The following is a 15,957-nucleotide window of genomic DNA, read 5'->3' on the forward strand; positions in this document are numbered from 1 at the left end:
AATACCAATTTTAGCGCTACTCCTCTCATTGGAGAGGAGTACAGAAACCGATTTAAAGAGCCCTTTATAGCGATATAAAGGGCCTCATAGTGTGGACGGGTGCGCCGTTAAATCAGTTTAATGCTGCTAAAATCGGTTTAAATGCGTAGTGTAGACCAGGCCAATGTAATGTAGTGTAGGCATACTACACTAGGGTGACCAGATGTCCTGATTTTATAGGGACAGTCCTGATTTTGGGGGCTTTTTCTTATATAGGCTCCTATTAACCCCCACCTCCATCCTGATTTTTCATACTTGCTATCTGGTCACCCTATACTACACGATAGTGTAACCGTTTTGTTGTTATGAATATAGGACAGGCATGCTAGTCACAAGCAGGGAAGTCACAAATGAGTTGAGTGGTTCACCCCACCCAAGTGCCGATACTATGTTACACCACACCACAAATTCTATCAGTTATGTATCATAAAATAAACATTCTTGAATTGAGAGTTTTTAATTATTTTGAGACCATTTTTGCTCTCTCTCCACTGGGACAACAAGATTCCCTTAGTATCATGAGTCCAAATTTATAGACCTCTGAAGGAGAAGAATATTATAACTAATACTTTTAATACACCTTTAAAAGTGACCTAAGGTAGCTTGTCTATACATAAATATCATCACAATCTGATATTTCAGGACATTCCTAAGGTAGATTCAAATATTGTTCACCCCATTGGAAAGCAAAGAAATTCCCCTTTTCCAGCGGTAGAAAGCTCCCACTTCCAAACCTATGCAGAGTCACTGATTATCAGCTCTCAAATCTGTCACTGGTCCAGGACTAACTATCGCCCATCCTGGGCTTCAGATTACAGCAGTTTAGGTGGGAAATGCCACATCTTTGGGGAAGAAGAAAGGAAAATTCCTAAGGCGAGGGCTATTTGAAGCTACTCAGGGGTAAAGAATGTTATAATAAGTTCCTGGAGATGGATTCATGGACAGAGGACTCACACACCCCAATGAATAAACTATGCTCATGTGATAGAATAAGAGCTTTAATATGGTCATTTTAGAATTGTAAATGATTGGGGTTAGTGCTGTAATACCTCCTTTGTGAAAAATTAAGCCTTAAGTAAGATTTGTTTTTTTTTAATCCAGAGAGAGAGAAAGAGCAAGAACACTTACCAGGATGTCCCATTGTCTCTGCTTTCTATGTCTGTAAAGCCAGAGTCCAAAAACATATCTTTGTAGATTCGTCCCACCAGGCAGTACATATCTGAAGCTACCTGAGTTTCATGTTGTACCAGGGGTATCATAATTTCTAAAGCTTTCTGTCTATCGCCAGGTAGATTTCGCCTATTAAAAAAATACACAGATGAATATTTCCACTTAAAACCACTAGAGAACTTCCCAAGATTTTCTTACACTGCATTGATACGCCCATACATTTTTGGCTGGTGAAACACATCTCTCAGAACCAGGCTATGGACCTTTTTCCCCTCTAGGGAGGGCCACTTTTTGTATCATTTTATAAACTCTCTCCAACAACATACCACTTTGATCCAACTATTATTTTATGAGAAAAAACAAAACAAAAAAACAGCTGCAGTTCTCAGATTGCATGATAAGAAACACTAAGCAAGTGCACGCTCCTTAATGTATTAGGAGAGAAACAATTATTTTTAATTTGAATTGTAAACTCTCTTGTCTCCCTCTATCTTTCGAGCATAAAATGAATACCCCAGACACATCAAATTCCCAGGAAAATAAAAATAAAAGGACTATGGGAGTAATATAACTCACAAGAAAAATATTTCCTATGAGTACACGACATACTGCGAGCATTAGATACTTCCTGATGACTCATGGTTTGGATACTAATCTTCACTATCAAAGTTTTAAATTTTGTTTAAATATGACTTAATTCTGCAATGAAATAGCAAAATGGTTCATTTCTCAGCACAGAATATTCTCAGTCTTCTTTGGTTTTGCCCATTTGTTTGTTTTTTGGAGAACTGAGTAGATGTCTAGGTTTACATGGTCCAGCCTCAGTGCAGGGAGCTGGACATGACGACCTTTTGAGGTCCCCTCCAGCCCTACATTTCTATGATGCTTCCATTAAAGTCAACTGGCAAAAATCCCATAGGCTTCAATGCGAGCAGGATTGGGACTATCATAAAACAAACTCTACTTAAATGGAGATGTACTAAGGGAATATTCTTGCCTTTGTGAATTGCATCCTAACTTTGAATCTGCATCGTTGGGATTTGCATCAAGCATAAGAGATCAATAGAGGGAAGCAGATCATACATTCAGCTATGTCACAGGTTAATTTTTAACTACAAATGCAGCTGAGTCTGAAGAAAAGCATGTGCAGATCAGAACAGTTAGATTGCTTCAGCAGTCTGTTAACTAAAGAATCATGCAATTTTTTTTAAGGCCTTCACCACTAGGATGGGAGTTTTGCTCAAGCAAGAAATTAGGCCCACAAAGAACACCGTGAAAGAAAAAGGGATTGTGGACGTTCAAATACAACAGGTCATGTTCATGCAAGCTGCACCACTCCCAAGTTTTGCCTGGATATCTCGATAAGGACTTATTGCAAGTGACCTTCAAAATATTATTCGCACGTCAGAGAGATATTTCTTAAAAGCCACATATATCACAGAGCTCTGTTTTCTCAATGTTAGAAGTTAAGGGACTAAGGACTTTAGGCTTGTGAACAGAACTTGAAAAAAATGGATTGGGTTAGTTCAAAACTAACACGTTTCTCTCCCTTGAAGCTAATCACTTGGACTCTGTATTTTTAGGATTTTGGTTTTTTAAAGGCCAAAGCTGAATGGCTTCTCAAAACTGCATCAGCTAAATCTGCAAAAACAAAACAAATATAAAAATACATCAACAATCATTTTTCACACAAGCTCCCTTTCTATAGCAGCTGTGCAAACTCCTGATAAGGTGAGCTAGCCAAAAAGCACATTGTCCCTGCAATGCAAACCACTGACTTGAAGCAACCGTCAAGCTGCTTAGTATAGGATTTGGCACTGGACACCAAATCTGCTTCCTCCATGGTACTCACAAGAGCTCATGAAATGTGGCTGAAAAAGAAAGCTACAGAGTACGACATGTTTAAATTAAATGGAACTAAGTGATCTCTAAGTGTTCAAAGAAGAAAAAATATCTGCAAAACAATGAACTGTGTTTCAGCAGATCATATATATAGCTTTCTGGAGCACATAAGCACAGTAGGCTATACACAACTGTGCACTCAACCAACCTATACAATTGTATCAACCTGGTAAGAAAGCAAATAAATAAACTCTGTTCTGTGCACAGGAACTACACAGATTCCCCACCTCCCAAGTACCCCATTCCAAATTTCAGCCCACCTGTCTCCACCTTTATTTGGGTCAGCCAGACTGGGTACACTGCCATAGCTCTATGCCTGTTGTAAACTCTATGCGTGGTTCCAGGAAGGAACAGCAGTTGGTTTCCTTTTTTGTTTTGTGCAGGCTCTCCCATCCCTGCTTACTGCTGATGAGCAAGCAGTTGGAAGTTCCTGTCTCTGACTGATGGTTGTGGGCAATCTATCTCTGCATTGCTGTTTTGACCTGTCAGCAGCAGGACTTGACTAATTGTTCAGAGCAGTCTCCATTCCATCTTCTCATGATCACCACTGGTGTGAAGAGAAAAGGGGATGTATTTGGCCACTTCATCACTTTTGGCTGAGCTCCATTATATAACCGTTCATTCTCAGAGTGGGAACTGGGCTGGATAATCCCTCTAGATTTCTCAGTGGCTGGCTATTAGTCTTACCTGGTTGACTGTCTATAACTTGGACTTCATAGGACAATGAGCAAAATTAACAAAGCACGAGAATATTTTGTGATGAGAAATGAACCATTTTATGCTTTCATTGCTCTCCTCAGACAGAGGTTTCCACTGTGTTTTTCCTTTGGTTCTTTCTTCCATGATCCACACCCTCCTAAAAACTTGGGTTGTTTCTGACTGATTCTGACCAAGAGTTGCTCTACTCCTTCTTAATAACAACCAATATTTAACACCTCATTTCTAGACTAGACGTGAAGGACACTGTTTCTTCCACAGTCAACATCATTGCTACTTGCACAAATATTAAGTAACACTTCCAGAAATCTCACAGTCACCACTCAGACTAGACTTACAAGACGAAACACCTCCCAAAAGGGAGAACATTAACACTGAGCATGAGCAGAACCCTCCTCACTGACTTAAGCACACACCATAAAGCGAGACCATATTCATGGCTACCACTGATTCCAGTTGAATTTACAATCTGAAGAAAGAAAAGAGATGAAATGATATCTGAACACCTTGCTTGCTTCTGTGCAAAAGTCTATATGTCAGATACCATCCTGCAATCAGAACTACAAAGGGTAGAGCCTAACATCTGCGAGGAGTCCCATTATAGTCAATGGAGCATGCATGGCCATAAGGGTCTGCCTGAGAGGATTATACTCCAGGTGTTGAGCAAAATTTCCAAAAGCACCTAAGTGACTTAGTACCATATTCAAAAGTGTCTTAAATTCTTTTGAAAATGTTACCTATAGGGTCTAAATTACTATTTATTTATAAAGCACCATAAGTGTCCATAGTGCTTCATGCAGGAAATTTTAAAGTGGCAGGTACATGCCACCAAAGAGTATGCGGAGGTTCTTTAGTTATCTGCAAAGTACTGTGCATATGTATGGCATGCTATAATTAACATACAGGGCATAGTATATATGCTTGCTGTATGATAGCTAAAAAGGGCTTGGATCTTTTCCTCAGGCTGAACAATGGTAGACGGCATTCATTTCCTACAAAAATAATTGTCCCTAATTTTTCAGCTTGTCACCTATAATATCGTCTCACAATAATTCAGGGCTTTGGAGAGGAGCCCGGAGCTGGAGCCCGGAGCAGCTCCGGAGCTAGGATGACCAGACAGCAAGTGTGAAAAATCAGGACGGGGGTGGGGAGTAATAGGAGCCTATAGAAGAAAAAGACCCAAAAATCGGGACTGTCCCAATAAAATCAGGACATCTGGTCACCTTATCCGGAGCAGTGGAGCTGCAGGTTTTTGCCTGGAGCTGGAGCGGAGCTGGAGCACAGTTCCAGAGCCCTGCAATAATTTTAATAGACGGACAGTTCTGAATCTCTTTGATGGGGGAATACATGGTGTTCAAAGCTTGCTGCTTTTCCCTGATAATAAAGGCTGATCTTAGCCTTTACTATTATGAGGTTTTCTATATTTCATGTGAGCTATTCAAAAGACACTCATAGTTGGCCTAACTCTTTTCTCATGGAAGTCAGTGGTACAACTCCCATTGACCTGAATGACAGCAGAGCAAGGGAGCAGAGTTCCTTGCTGAGCTCTTTTGAAAATCCCATTTTAATGTCTTGTTCAGTGGCCAGTATTTATGGATTGTCATGCAAAAAATCTTATTTCCTGTTTAACCCATAAAAGCCATATATAGCACAGCATATGGCACATTCTTATGTGCTAGCAAACAGTGGGAGGGAGATTAAAAGAAATTTTTAAAAAAGAACTAAATCTTCTGTCGGATGTTTTGCTTTGCTTAAGGTGACAGGAGGGTTTACTTTTTGCACCCCGTTAGCATTACTTATCCTTCTGTCCCCTGAAATGGGAATAGATAATACTTAGACATGAGGCTGTCTAAACCAGTGGGATTGCTACCATGTTGTACCTCCAGCACCCTGACAAAATTATGCTCCTTATTAATTTGAGTGCATTTTATGGAACATTTACTTGGCCTTTGTCCCACCTCATATTTTCTGTTTTCACAAAATCAGGTGCGGAAAGCAAAGTTAAATACTGATTTCACACATGGCAAGACGAACTAAACTCCCACACTGAAGGAGGAAGAATGAAGAAGAGTGAAATGGAATTTGAGGGCACAGAAGGGGAAGGAAATTTAGTTGTAAATGAAATTCAGAGAGTCTTGAAAATGCTTCAGTCAATACATGGGACTAAGACCTGTGTGAGAAGATTCCAGAACGGGGTCTTGCAATGGGATCACCATGCCCTGTGGAGAGTTTGAAGTAAAACAATAAATCAGATTATTATTTCACAGAGGAGAAAAATTATTCTTACCTGTTTAGTGCAAATGCATAATGAAACTTCACATGGTGATGGGAGGCCAAGTCAAAGGTAGGCAGCTTTTCTAAAGTTTCTACCAATTTCACAATGGAATCATAATCCTTCCAAGAGAAGGGGAGAATAATGAAGTTGTAAGTGCTTTATGCCAGAAATGTCTATAGAAACTCTGCTTGTAAATTGTGGATTGGGAATTTCATACAGAGATCTATTATGAATTCATACTAGGCTTTATTGATTTCAATTTCTTCAATCTCATGTTATGATTGGTGTCATACTCTGCCGCTTATTATAAGGGGACATAGCACTTAACGTGAAAATCACTGAAGTCATGTCTGCAGAACTACATAAATATAGATTCATATATTCTTCCACGGAACTGAAGCTTTTAGCATTTATGTCCCATTACTGTGAAATTGGCTTCAGAGGGTGAATCCGTATTATCTTTCACATTAGACAAATATATTATGTGATTAATTGTGTTTGAATTACAAAGTACCCTCAGGCTCTTAGTGAAGGTTACTGTATAATTGAATTAATTATTATTCGTCCCTTGATCTTTAAAAAAAAGTCTTAATACACCAGAGGCTCATGAACTTAAGAGACAGTATCACTTCATCTACAGATATAAATTTAAAAACCATCATTAACCTATGATCAAACATATAATTAATTGTAAAGAAGCAACATATACAACACAATAAGCCATCTGTTATTAACCCCTGCCAAGTGAGTAGATGCACAAACTGTAACTGCAAAATAAAGCAACAAAGCATCAGTCAAAAATTTTTTTCATTAATTTTAATAGTGTCTATAATGCATGTAACAAAAGCACTGTACTGTTAATGAACCAGTTGCTTACCACACTCTGTAAAAACACCATATCGTTTACATTGCAAAAGAAGAAGAATTTAAACAACGTATTATTTCTGAACAGCAAGGTCATACCTGAATGTCTCTATAGGACAACAGCAAATTTATGACGATGTCCGCAGACAAGAGTTCAATATTATCCACTCGCTGTCGTATTCTTGCCAGCTCTGCAGCTAGCTCTTTGCCTGTGTACAGGTTGCGGGCCTTCCTGATATCATTAAGAATGGACTCCCGGAAATATTGGCTACAATTAAACACATTGTTTTAGATATTTGGGGCAAGGACTGTCTTATGTTATGTGTTTGTGCAGTACCTTAGTACAGTGGGGCCCTAGCTTATAATTCAATACAAATAAATAAAATAAATATTTTTAAATAGTTAAAATAATAGTTTTAGAATACTTTTAGAAAATAGTTACTTTCATTCAAATTATTCCATGGAAAATGCTATAGAATTTTAACATTTCCCTGAGGAAACCTACCACCAATATCGAATTCATCCGTAAAAACGAGTGTGTTTCATGGGAGGAGATGAGAGGAGATCTTACCTTGAACTGGCCTGTGCCACCTTCAAGAGTTGAATGAAGCGATCCACCAAAGGTAAACATATTGGCCCAAGGAGCAATTCAAAACTGGGCTGCATTAGCTCTGTTAATCCCTTCATAAAACTGCTATCACAGCAGTACACTTTGTTATGTGGAGTTATCATATATGGAACAAATATGTAGTTACCAGTGCACATCTGTGAAAACAAGATGCAATAGTTAAGAAGTTATTTCTATATTATAGGCCTCAAGTTAGAAATAGTTAATCGCAAAGAGTGAAATCCTGGCTCTATTGAAGTCAATGGGAATTTTGCCATTCACTTCAGCTGGGTCAGGATTTCATAGATTCATTTCTCCTAAATGGTTTAGGATTATGCAATTTAATTTTCAGATGGAATATGAGGACCAGCTGAAATACATTCTTTTTGATTTCTGAATTGTTTTCATAAAATGGGTCCTTTTAAGAGCTTCACTCTCACCCTACAATAGCCAGCATATTAACTTATAAGAAAGATTCTTCTAACTACTTTAGTAGCCTGACAGCATGCCCATGCATCCCAGGCCATCAGCTTAATTCTGAAGTGGAGAGCGAGGTGGATTGTTTTCAAAATGACTTATATTGGAAAGGTAGTAGTATAACCCTCTGAGGACTTGCTACACAGTTTAAGTCAGCCCCATAGACGTTACAAGCCATGAACATTGAAAGCCATTTGCATTATCTTGAGATAATTATGTGAAGACAAACCTCCTATGGACTGCAGGGGTGGGGGACTCGGAGCTCCGGGCCAGGGGGGACCCTTAGGCATAGGCATAATTTAACTTCTATTTTGCGGGGGGCAAGAGCTGATACCACACGGCAGGGCCCAGGGAGGGAGCACCACCTTCACCCCCTGACTCACCTCAGCAGACCACTCAGACTGTCTGGGTTGTGGGGGGTGGCAGGCACAACCAAAAATTATAACTCAAAGGTGCGGCGCTCAGCTCAAGAAGTTTAAAAACCGCTCAGGGTGCAGGGAGTGGGGTATCTAGGGGCTGTGTGTCAGGAGGGGGGTAGCTCAAGGTGCAGGGAGGGGGTATCTAGGGGCTATGTGGAGGCAGAGGGTAGTTCAGGGTGCCGGGAGGAGGTAACTAGGGACTGTGTGCTGGGATGGTGTAGCTCAGGGTGCAGGAAGGGGGCCAGTTAGGGGCTGCATGCTGGGAAGGGTGTAGCTCAGAGTGAAGGGAGAGTGGTAGCTAGGGGCTGTGTGCAGGCTTGGGAGGTATCTCAGGTTGCAGGGAAGGGGTAGCTGGGGCACTATGTGGGCAGGGGGGTAGCTCAGAATGCAGGGAGAGGGGGGAGGGTAGGGGCTGTGTGCCGGGAGGGCTCCCCCTGTGGTGGCTGCTCCCCGAGGGCTCTGCTGGTTGCATGAGCAGTCAAGGGGGGCTGGAAGCTAAGGAGCAACTGCAACCCACTCCATGGCACCATCAGCCAGAGGAGTAGCTGCTGCACACTGTTTGGCTCTGGGTTCCCACCTATGATCCAGCCAGAGGACAGGGCCTAAGAGGGACTGGAGGAGAAGAGGAGGTGGGGGGTGGAGCTCCCCCCCGGGACTGCCCCTCTCTGGGTAAGGCACTGCAGTTTAGGAGACCAACACCCTCATGCTCCCCACCAACTCTGCGATGGTCTCAGGGCTTCTGCCTGTGTGATTGCTAAGGCTCGGGGCTTCAGCCCCACGTCACTCCTGGCTTCAATCAGGGCGGCGGGGCCCCTGGGCCCCTGGCTTCAGCCTCATGTCTCTCCCAACGTCAGCCCCGGGGGAGAGGGGCACCAGGGCTCAGGGAACCTGAGGGGTTTCAGACACATGGCCTATGGCCCCTCAAAAGGGCTCACAGACCCCGCAGGGAGCCGCAGATCCTCGGTTGAGAACTACTGCTGTATGCCACATGCACCAAAGGAACATGTGTGCATAGATAAGCATGTTGAATGTCTGCATTTCTGAAAGACGACCAAGGGACTCCAATGGGACCAGGATTTCAGTCCCAGTTTGTATTCCTTTAACTAGTGAATTGGACATCAAAGCAGCAGGGACTCCTTTAGGAAGTAAACTGCATGGGTTCCTGCAATTTTGTGCCACTAACTCGTTCCAAGGTTTAATGGCTCACAGACCAGCCCACTCTCCTTCTTCAGCAGTGGAAGGAAAGGAGATGTCAGATCATATATACCCTCTCTGGCAAAATGGGCCCCATGCTGTAGAACAATGATGAAAGCTCAATTTTCATGGATTTCATAGATTCCAAGCCCAGAAGAGACCATTGTGATCACCTAGTCTGACTTCCTGTAGAACACAGGCCCTGGAACTTCCTCAAAATCATGCTCACAGCAGATCTTTTAGAAAATATCCCATCTTGACTTAAAAATTGCCAGTGATAGAGAATCCACTATGACCTTTGGCATGTTCTTCCAGTGGTAAACTACTCTCTGTTAAAAATTTACACCTTATTTCCAGTCTCAATTTGCCTAGCTTCAACTTCTACCCACCAGAACATGTCATACCTTTCTCTGCTAAATTGAAGACCAGTTATCAAATATTTGTTCCCCAGTACTTACAGACTGCAATCAAGGCACCCCTTAATCTTCTCTTTGTTGAGCTAAAAGGACTGAGCTCCTTGAGTAACATATATCACTATAAGCATGTTTTCTAACACTTAAATGCTTCTAGTGGCTTTTCTCTGAACCCTCTCCAATTCATCAACATTCTTCTTGAACTGGGGACACCAGAACTGGACATAATATTCCAGCAATGATCACACGAGTGACCAACACAGAGGTAAAAGAACCTCCCTACTCCTACTCAAGATTCCCCTGTTTATGCATCCAAGGACTGCATTAGCCCTTTTAGCCACAGTGTTGCACTGGGAGCAGATGTTCAGCAAATTATCCTGGGAAGCAGTGAAACTGAAAAAGACTTGGGAGTCATAGTGGATCAAGCTCCCCGTCCTGGCCTATATTCTTTGTTCCTAGATGTATACATTTACATTCAGCCACACTAAAACGCATATTGTTTGCTTGTGCCCAGTTTCCCAAAACTTTCAAACTCTGGAGCCCAAGTTATACCCACCAAGCAAATGTGCATACACGCAATATGAATTGTACACAAAACGTGTATTTGTGCATGCAAAACTGGTTTCTGAACATTAAATTGCTGGTTTTATCTGTATTAATCTGTGTTTTGTGTACATAAACACTGGTTTGTAAACATAGTTTAGGAAATTAAAATTTAGCCCATTATAGTGAGATGAGGCAGATGGTACGATGGTGGACTCTAGAAAACCCTAAGAGAGAGGCTGACCGACTAGGTTGGGCTGCTGAAAAAGTATCCAACACCTTACTAGACATTATTATTAGTATAAAGTATTTTCCAGGTGGGGTCCCACTGTGTGAGTCACTGCACAAACACAAGCTTAGACAGGCCTTACCCCAAGCAGTTTACAATCTAAATAGACCAGAGAGACAAAAGAGGGGAGAGGAAACAGACATACACAGGTGACTTCAGTGCTGAACCTGGAGTACTCCCAGACCAATAAGCTAACAACCAGACCACACTGCTTTCTAGGATTATTCTCTCTATTCAACAAAGAAGGAAGGTACAGAGCGATAAAGCCATTTGCCCAAGGTCACACAAGAAGTCAGTGGCAGAAGCTCTCCCGGATTACAAGTGAATATCTGAACCACATGACCATTCTTACTCTCAACATCCAGCACTGTTCCTTCTGAAAAACAAAACTTAACAAACAGATTTTTTTTCTACTTTTTTGCCCTTCATTTACAATCTTAAACTAAGTGACCTTCTAGGCAGTGTGGAAATATTTAACTTTTAGTCCCAGACTTGCTAAGTACAAAGTTTAAATTCACTTAGAGTGAAAGTTGCACTCAATTCAGATGGCTTGTGAAAGGCCCCAGGCTCCACTTCTGATCCTACCTGAGAGGGGTTACGTGATGTGTAGGGGTCACGGTGGATAAAAATCAATGTTTTTTTAAAAAATAAAAAAAAATAGTTTTTTATTTAAATTGGATTCTTTTGATAATATTTTTGAGGAAAAACATTACCTAAAGATAGTTTTAATTAAGATATCTTTGGGCTATAATGTATCTCATCATGGAATAGGGATTATAAATTCTAATTCTATAGCATGAGATAATATATTCATGTAATGTTTAAAAAAAGCTTTGTAAATGAGTTCAAATAGTTCACGGATTAGGGACCCAATTTTATGGAGTTCCACAGGCTTCTGTATAGATTATTTTAGATTAACCTTTCTATCTATCCAATGGGATTCAGTCCTCATTCTAGAAGATACTATCAGAGATGCTTAGTTTTAAAGTTCTTAGACTGTGGATTTGTATATCCAGAGGTAACATGCTTGTTAACAGCAAACATGTTTTTAAATAAATACATAATATATAGAAGTGAGAAATAGCAGACCTCAGCTTTATTGTCCCTCTGCAAATTTGTGTACACAGAGTCAATTCCTTACCTCTTTCTAAAAGTGCAAAGTTTCAAAAAGTTCAATGAATAGAAGATTACTGGGGGCAGAAGAGATCTGGATAAGGAAAAGAAGTCTGGAGATAAATGTGAGAAGCAAGGGACATATGTTGTTTTGTTAAAATATGTTTGCTGTTGAAATAAAAAATCCAGAATACTTAACGTTGTTGCTTAGTTAAATAAAACAATTTAAATGTCTGTCTGGTGATGTTCTCCTAATATGAATGATTAACCTGTTGAATTGGAGATAGTTCACCTCCCAGTGACTTCATAAATATCTGCTTCAATTACCTTTGGTAAATATAGTAACCAAACAATCATTCATTTTCTGATATAGCTGTAAAATTAATCTGAAAAGTTTTCAGAATAAATCACTGTTTAAAAATATATAGTGTGTACCTTCTAAAATGAAACCTACATCTATCTCTGAGTTGTGAAGAATATGTATTAAGGTTATATCAACCAACAAGAATGTACTTGTATGTAGAAAACCATGATTAACTTGAGTCTTCCTGACTAGTGATTTAAAATCAAATCCACTCAGGTAGGAGTTTACATGGGATGAATCTACAAACCTCCATACAACTACAAACCCCCTAGCTGAATACTTAGGTCATGATCCTGCATTTCACTGTGCATGGGCACAGTAGAGCAGTGGCACACCCATGAACACTGAATTGCAGGACCAGGGCCTTACAATATTTAATCAGCAGCAGTGGCGAGCAAAGTTTTGCAACCTAGGGGTGATGGGTCATGATTGGGGGTGCATGCACTTTCTGCACCCGGAACCACAACCCTAATCCCAGGCTTGTGCAGAAGGGAGGCTCGGGGTAAAGGGAAAAGGGGAGGGGTGTGCCAGATAGTAAGCCTGCCCTGCACTCACCCAGCAGTAGTAGTTCCCGTCCCATGGGCTAGCTCCCCATTCTGGCCCTGGCTGCTTGGCACACAGGGAGGGACAGCTCAGTGGTTTGAACATTGGCGTGCTAAACCCAGGGGGCCATTTAGGGATCTGGGGCAAAGATCCGTCTGGGGATTGGTCCTGCTTTGAGCAGGGGGTTGGACTAGATGACCTCCTGAGGTCCCTTCCAACCCTGACATTCTATGAACAATCTATGAACAGTGCCACTCAGGTTGGCCCGACTGCCCCTCTGTCACGGTGGCCAGGCCAAATTTGATTGAATGGCATTGTGACATGTTATCCCTTGCACCATGTTGCAGTGCCCTGAGCAGGGAGTCACATCGATCCCTGTGTGACAGGAGCCCCTGTTGTCAGGTGACAAGACATCACATACACATCTAAAGACCATGGAGGTGGGGTGTCACTGTCTTGTTCACCTTATTAGCTCCACCACTGAGGAACAGCAGCCAAGGAGTACAACAAGCAGAAGCCAAAATGGCTTTTATTCACCAGAGAGCTACAATCGCACCCAGTGACTGCACTGCAGACACATCCATAATGCTAATGGATGTACCCTCTTGGAAAGGTGGGGGGCTTTAGCCCAACAGCCATATTCACAAATGAAGAGAGGAAAAGAGGTTAGCCAGGCACAACGGTTAACCTTCCCCCTCCCTCTGCTCCAGTCAGGGGAGAAGGAAAGGCAGTAACTGGCCTACGACCAACACAGGAAGTGAAGGGACATCCTACTTCTAATTAACTGTCTTTTCTTAGGAGGAGTGTTGGGAAGACAAAACTAGGAGAAAGGCTTATGTGGCTGACAATTTATTCTTAGGGTATTTTACTTCCCAATGTTTATTCAGAGAATTAAATAAATAAATAAATAAAACTGTGACTAGCTTGTGGAGAAGATTCTGAGACTTCTGGGACACTGTCAAGTGGAGTTTTTAAATAAAAAACAACACTGGAAAAGGACGTTTTTCAGCTTCTGAAACCCACAAGATTCAAAAGCTCATTCTGGTATGATTCTTGGATCATCTCCAGAAATAGAGTACTAACCCCCTCATAACCTTACAAACAGGAAAGCTGCTCTTTCTTTAGTGTATCTGAGTGCTTTTCATTCATTTTTGATCAACAGTTCTTGAGAACCCAATCCTGATTTTACTTTTTTACACCAATATAATTTTGAATGGAATAATAAAGCAAGCAAACTTATAGTCACACACATTTTTATTATTAAATACAAACAAACAAACAAAAAACTGCTCAACTTGCACTGCCTGAAATGAAATATAAATTTACTTTTATGGCCCTCAAGAAAGCAGCAAGCAAACAATACAGAAAATTGTTAGACTTGAAGAAGAGCTCTGTGTAAGCTTGAAAGCGTCTCTCTATCACCAACAGAAGTTGGTCCAATAAAAGATATTGCCTTGTCACCCACTTTGTCACTACTGACATGAATATGACACAAGGCCCAGTTCTCAATTACACGAGTGCCCTTTCTTTGCCACTCTGGCATTGTAAAGGAGCCTTTAAAATGGGTAGAAATGGCACCCCGACAATACAATTGGACAAAAATTCCATTTTCCAATCCACCAGGTGGGTGAGGTAAAATCTTTTATTAGACCAGCTTCTGTTGGTGAGAGAGACAAGCTTGTGAGCTTACACGGAGCTCTTCTTCTGGGAAGCTTTCCAGTCAGCTCTATTTAGAATCCCATCATTAGTCAGTGGGACTACACTCATACAAAGATATGCACATGCATAAATGCTTTGCTGGACTGGGACCAAAATTTTCAGCACCTTGCAGAATCAGGCCTCTTATTAAGAGATTATCTATATTGCTGTAAATCAGGGTGTATTTCATCAAACCAGTCAGACTAATTAGAAAATGGAAGCACTAGGAGGAGTTAGTAACGTGTGAGCAAATGTTTATTGCCTAGTGACTAAACAAGTGATTCATTCAAGTGTTTTCAGTGATGTCTTTTTATAATATCCTTTCACAGCTCACAGCCTACTACTACACAACCTTCAAAGCTTATTCTCTGAGCATTTTTCAGATTAAATCTAGTACCTGGAACTATGAAAACTATCAGAAGACTTTGTGTTGCTCACAGCTAGAAGTGTCTGTATCCAACACTCCTTTTTGTCTTGCTTTTTCATCCCTTTAAAAAAAAAGCCCCATCTCTGTTTCTTTAAGATACAATAAAAGTTTCTAGTATTCACTTTAATTACATTCTGAACATTAGAAGAAGGGGAAAAAATCTACATTCCTTTCATTATTCACATCACATATAAAGCCCCTTTATCCTCCACACAGGTTGTTCCTACATAGAGGGAATGGAAACTCGGTACAATCTGATTCAGAGATCATGTCTTCTGATGTGATTGAAAGCACCTCACACAAGGTGGGCACTGCCATGTTCTAAATAAAGAAATAAATAGCTTATTTGGCATGCTGTGTGTCAATGTAGGAATTGACATCTTAGGGAAGGGGGTAGGGGTTCATCCCAACAAACCTACAAATTTGGAGGATTCACCCCAGGCAAGAGGCAACCTCAACCAACCTCTTGGGTCCCTGACAGCATATCTTCTATAGAGATCCCCTAACTATCAGCTATCTCCAGGATCTCACCTGAGGAAATGTGGAATCTGCACAGGAGGAGGAGTCTTTATGAACTTGCAATGCTTTGCCTTATGGGCTAAGAAATCTGCTAAAGCCAAGCAGCACAGCCAGAACCCCCAAAATTTAGCTTTTTATTTTCATCTGAGGGAAAAGTTGCCAACAGTTTTGGTAATAGGAACTACTCTCCCTATGGGTTCACTCACATTATGATTCACTTCAGCTTTCTGAAATCCTCCTGCTGGCTCTCTTGAGGCATATCTATGATTATTTCAGTGTTTCTGATGTAAATTTGTCAAAGACGGCAGATCTCTGACTACACATGGTGCCACATGTAACAGATGGAATAACCCTAAAACAAGTTATTAAACCTGTTTTCCCAGA

The 15,957-nt window shown here is 41.0% G+C and overlaps 1 protein-coding gene across 1 annotated transcript in view; it reads right to left on the bottom strand.

Annotated features, from left to right (window-relative positions):
* The window catches only part of MAP3K5 (mitogen-activated protein kinase kinase kinase 5), a 165,180-nt gene that overhangs the window by 72,332 nt on the left and 76,891 nt on the right, over positions 1-15,957 (bottom strand). The window contains exons 4-7 of the mRNA XM_032770078.2: positions 7,539-7,732; positions 7,067-7,235; positions 6,116-6,222; positions 1,168-1,338 (exon numbers count right to left, since the gene is read on the bottom strand). Coding sequence (XP_032625969.1) covers positions 1,168-1,338; positions 6,116-6,222; positions 7,067-7,235; positions 7,539-7,732 — 641 coding nt within the window. The remainder of the gene's footprint in view (positions 1-1,167; positions 1,339-6,115; positions 6,223-7,066; positions 7,236-7,538; positions 7,733-15,957) is intronic.

This window comes from Chelonoidis abingdonii, chromosome 3, assembly GCF_003597395.2.
Source record: "Chelonoidis abingdonii isolate Lonesome George chromosome 3, CheloAbing_2.0, whole genome shotgun sequence".
In the NCBI taxonomy this organism is placed as follows: Eukaryota; Metazoa; Chordata; order Testudines; family Testudinidae; genus Chelonoidis; species Chelonoidis abingdonii.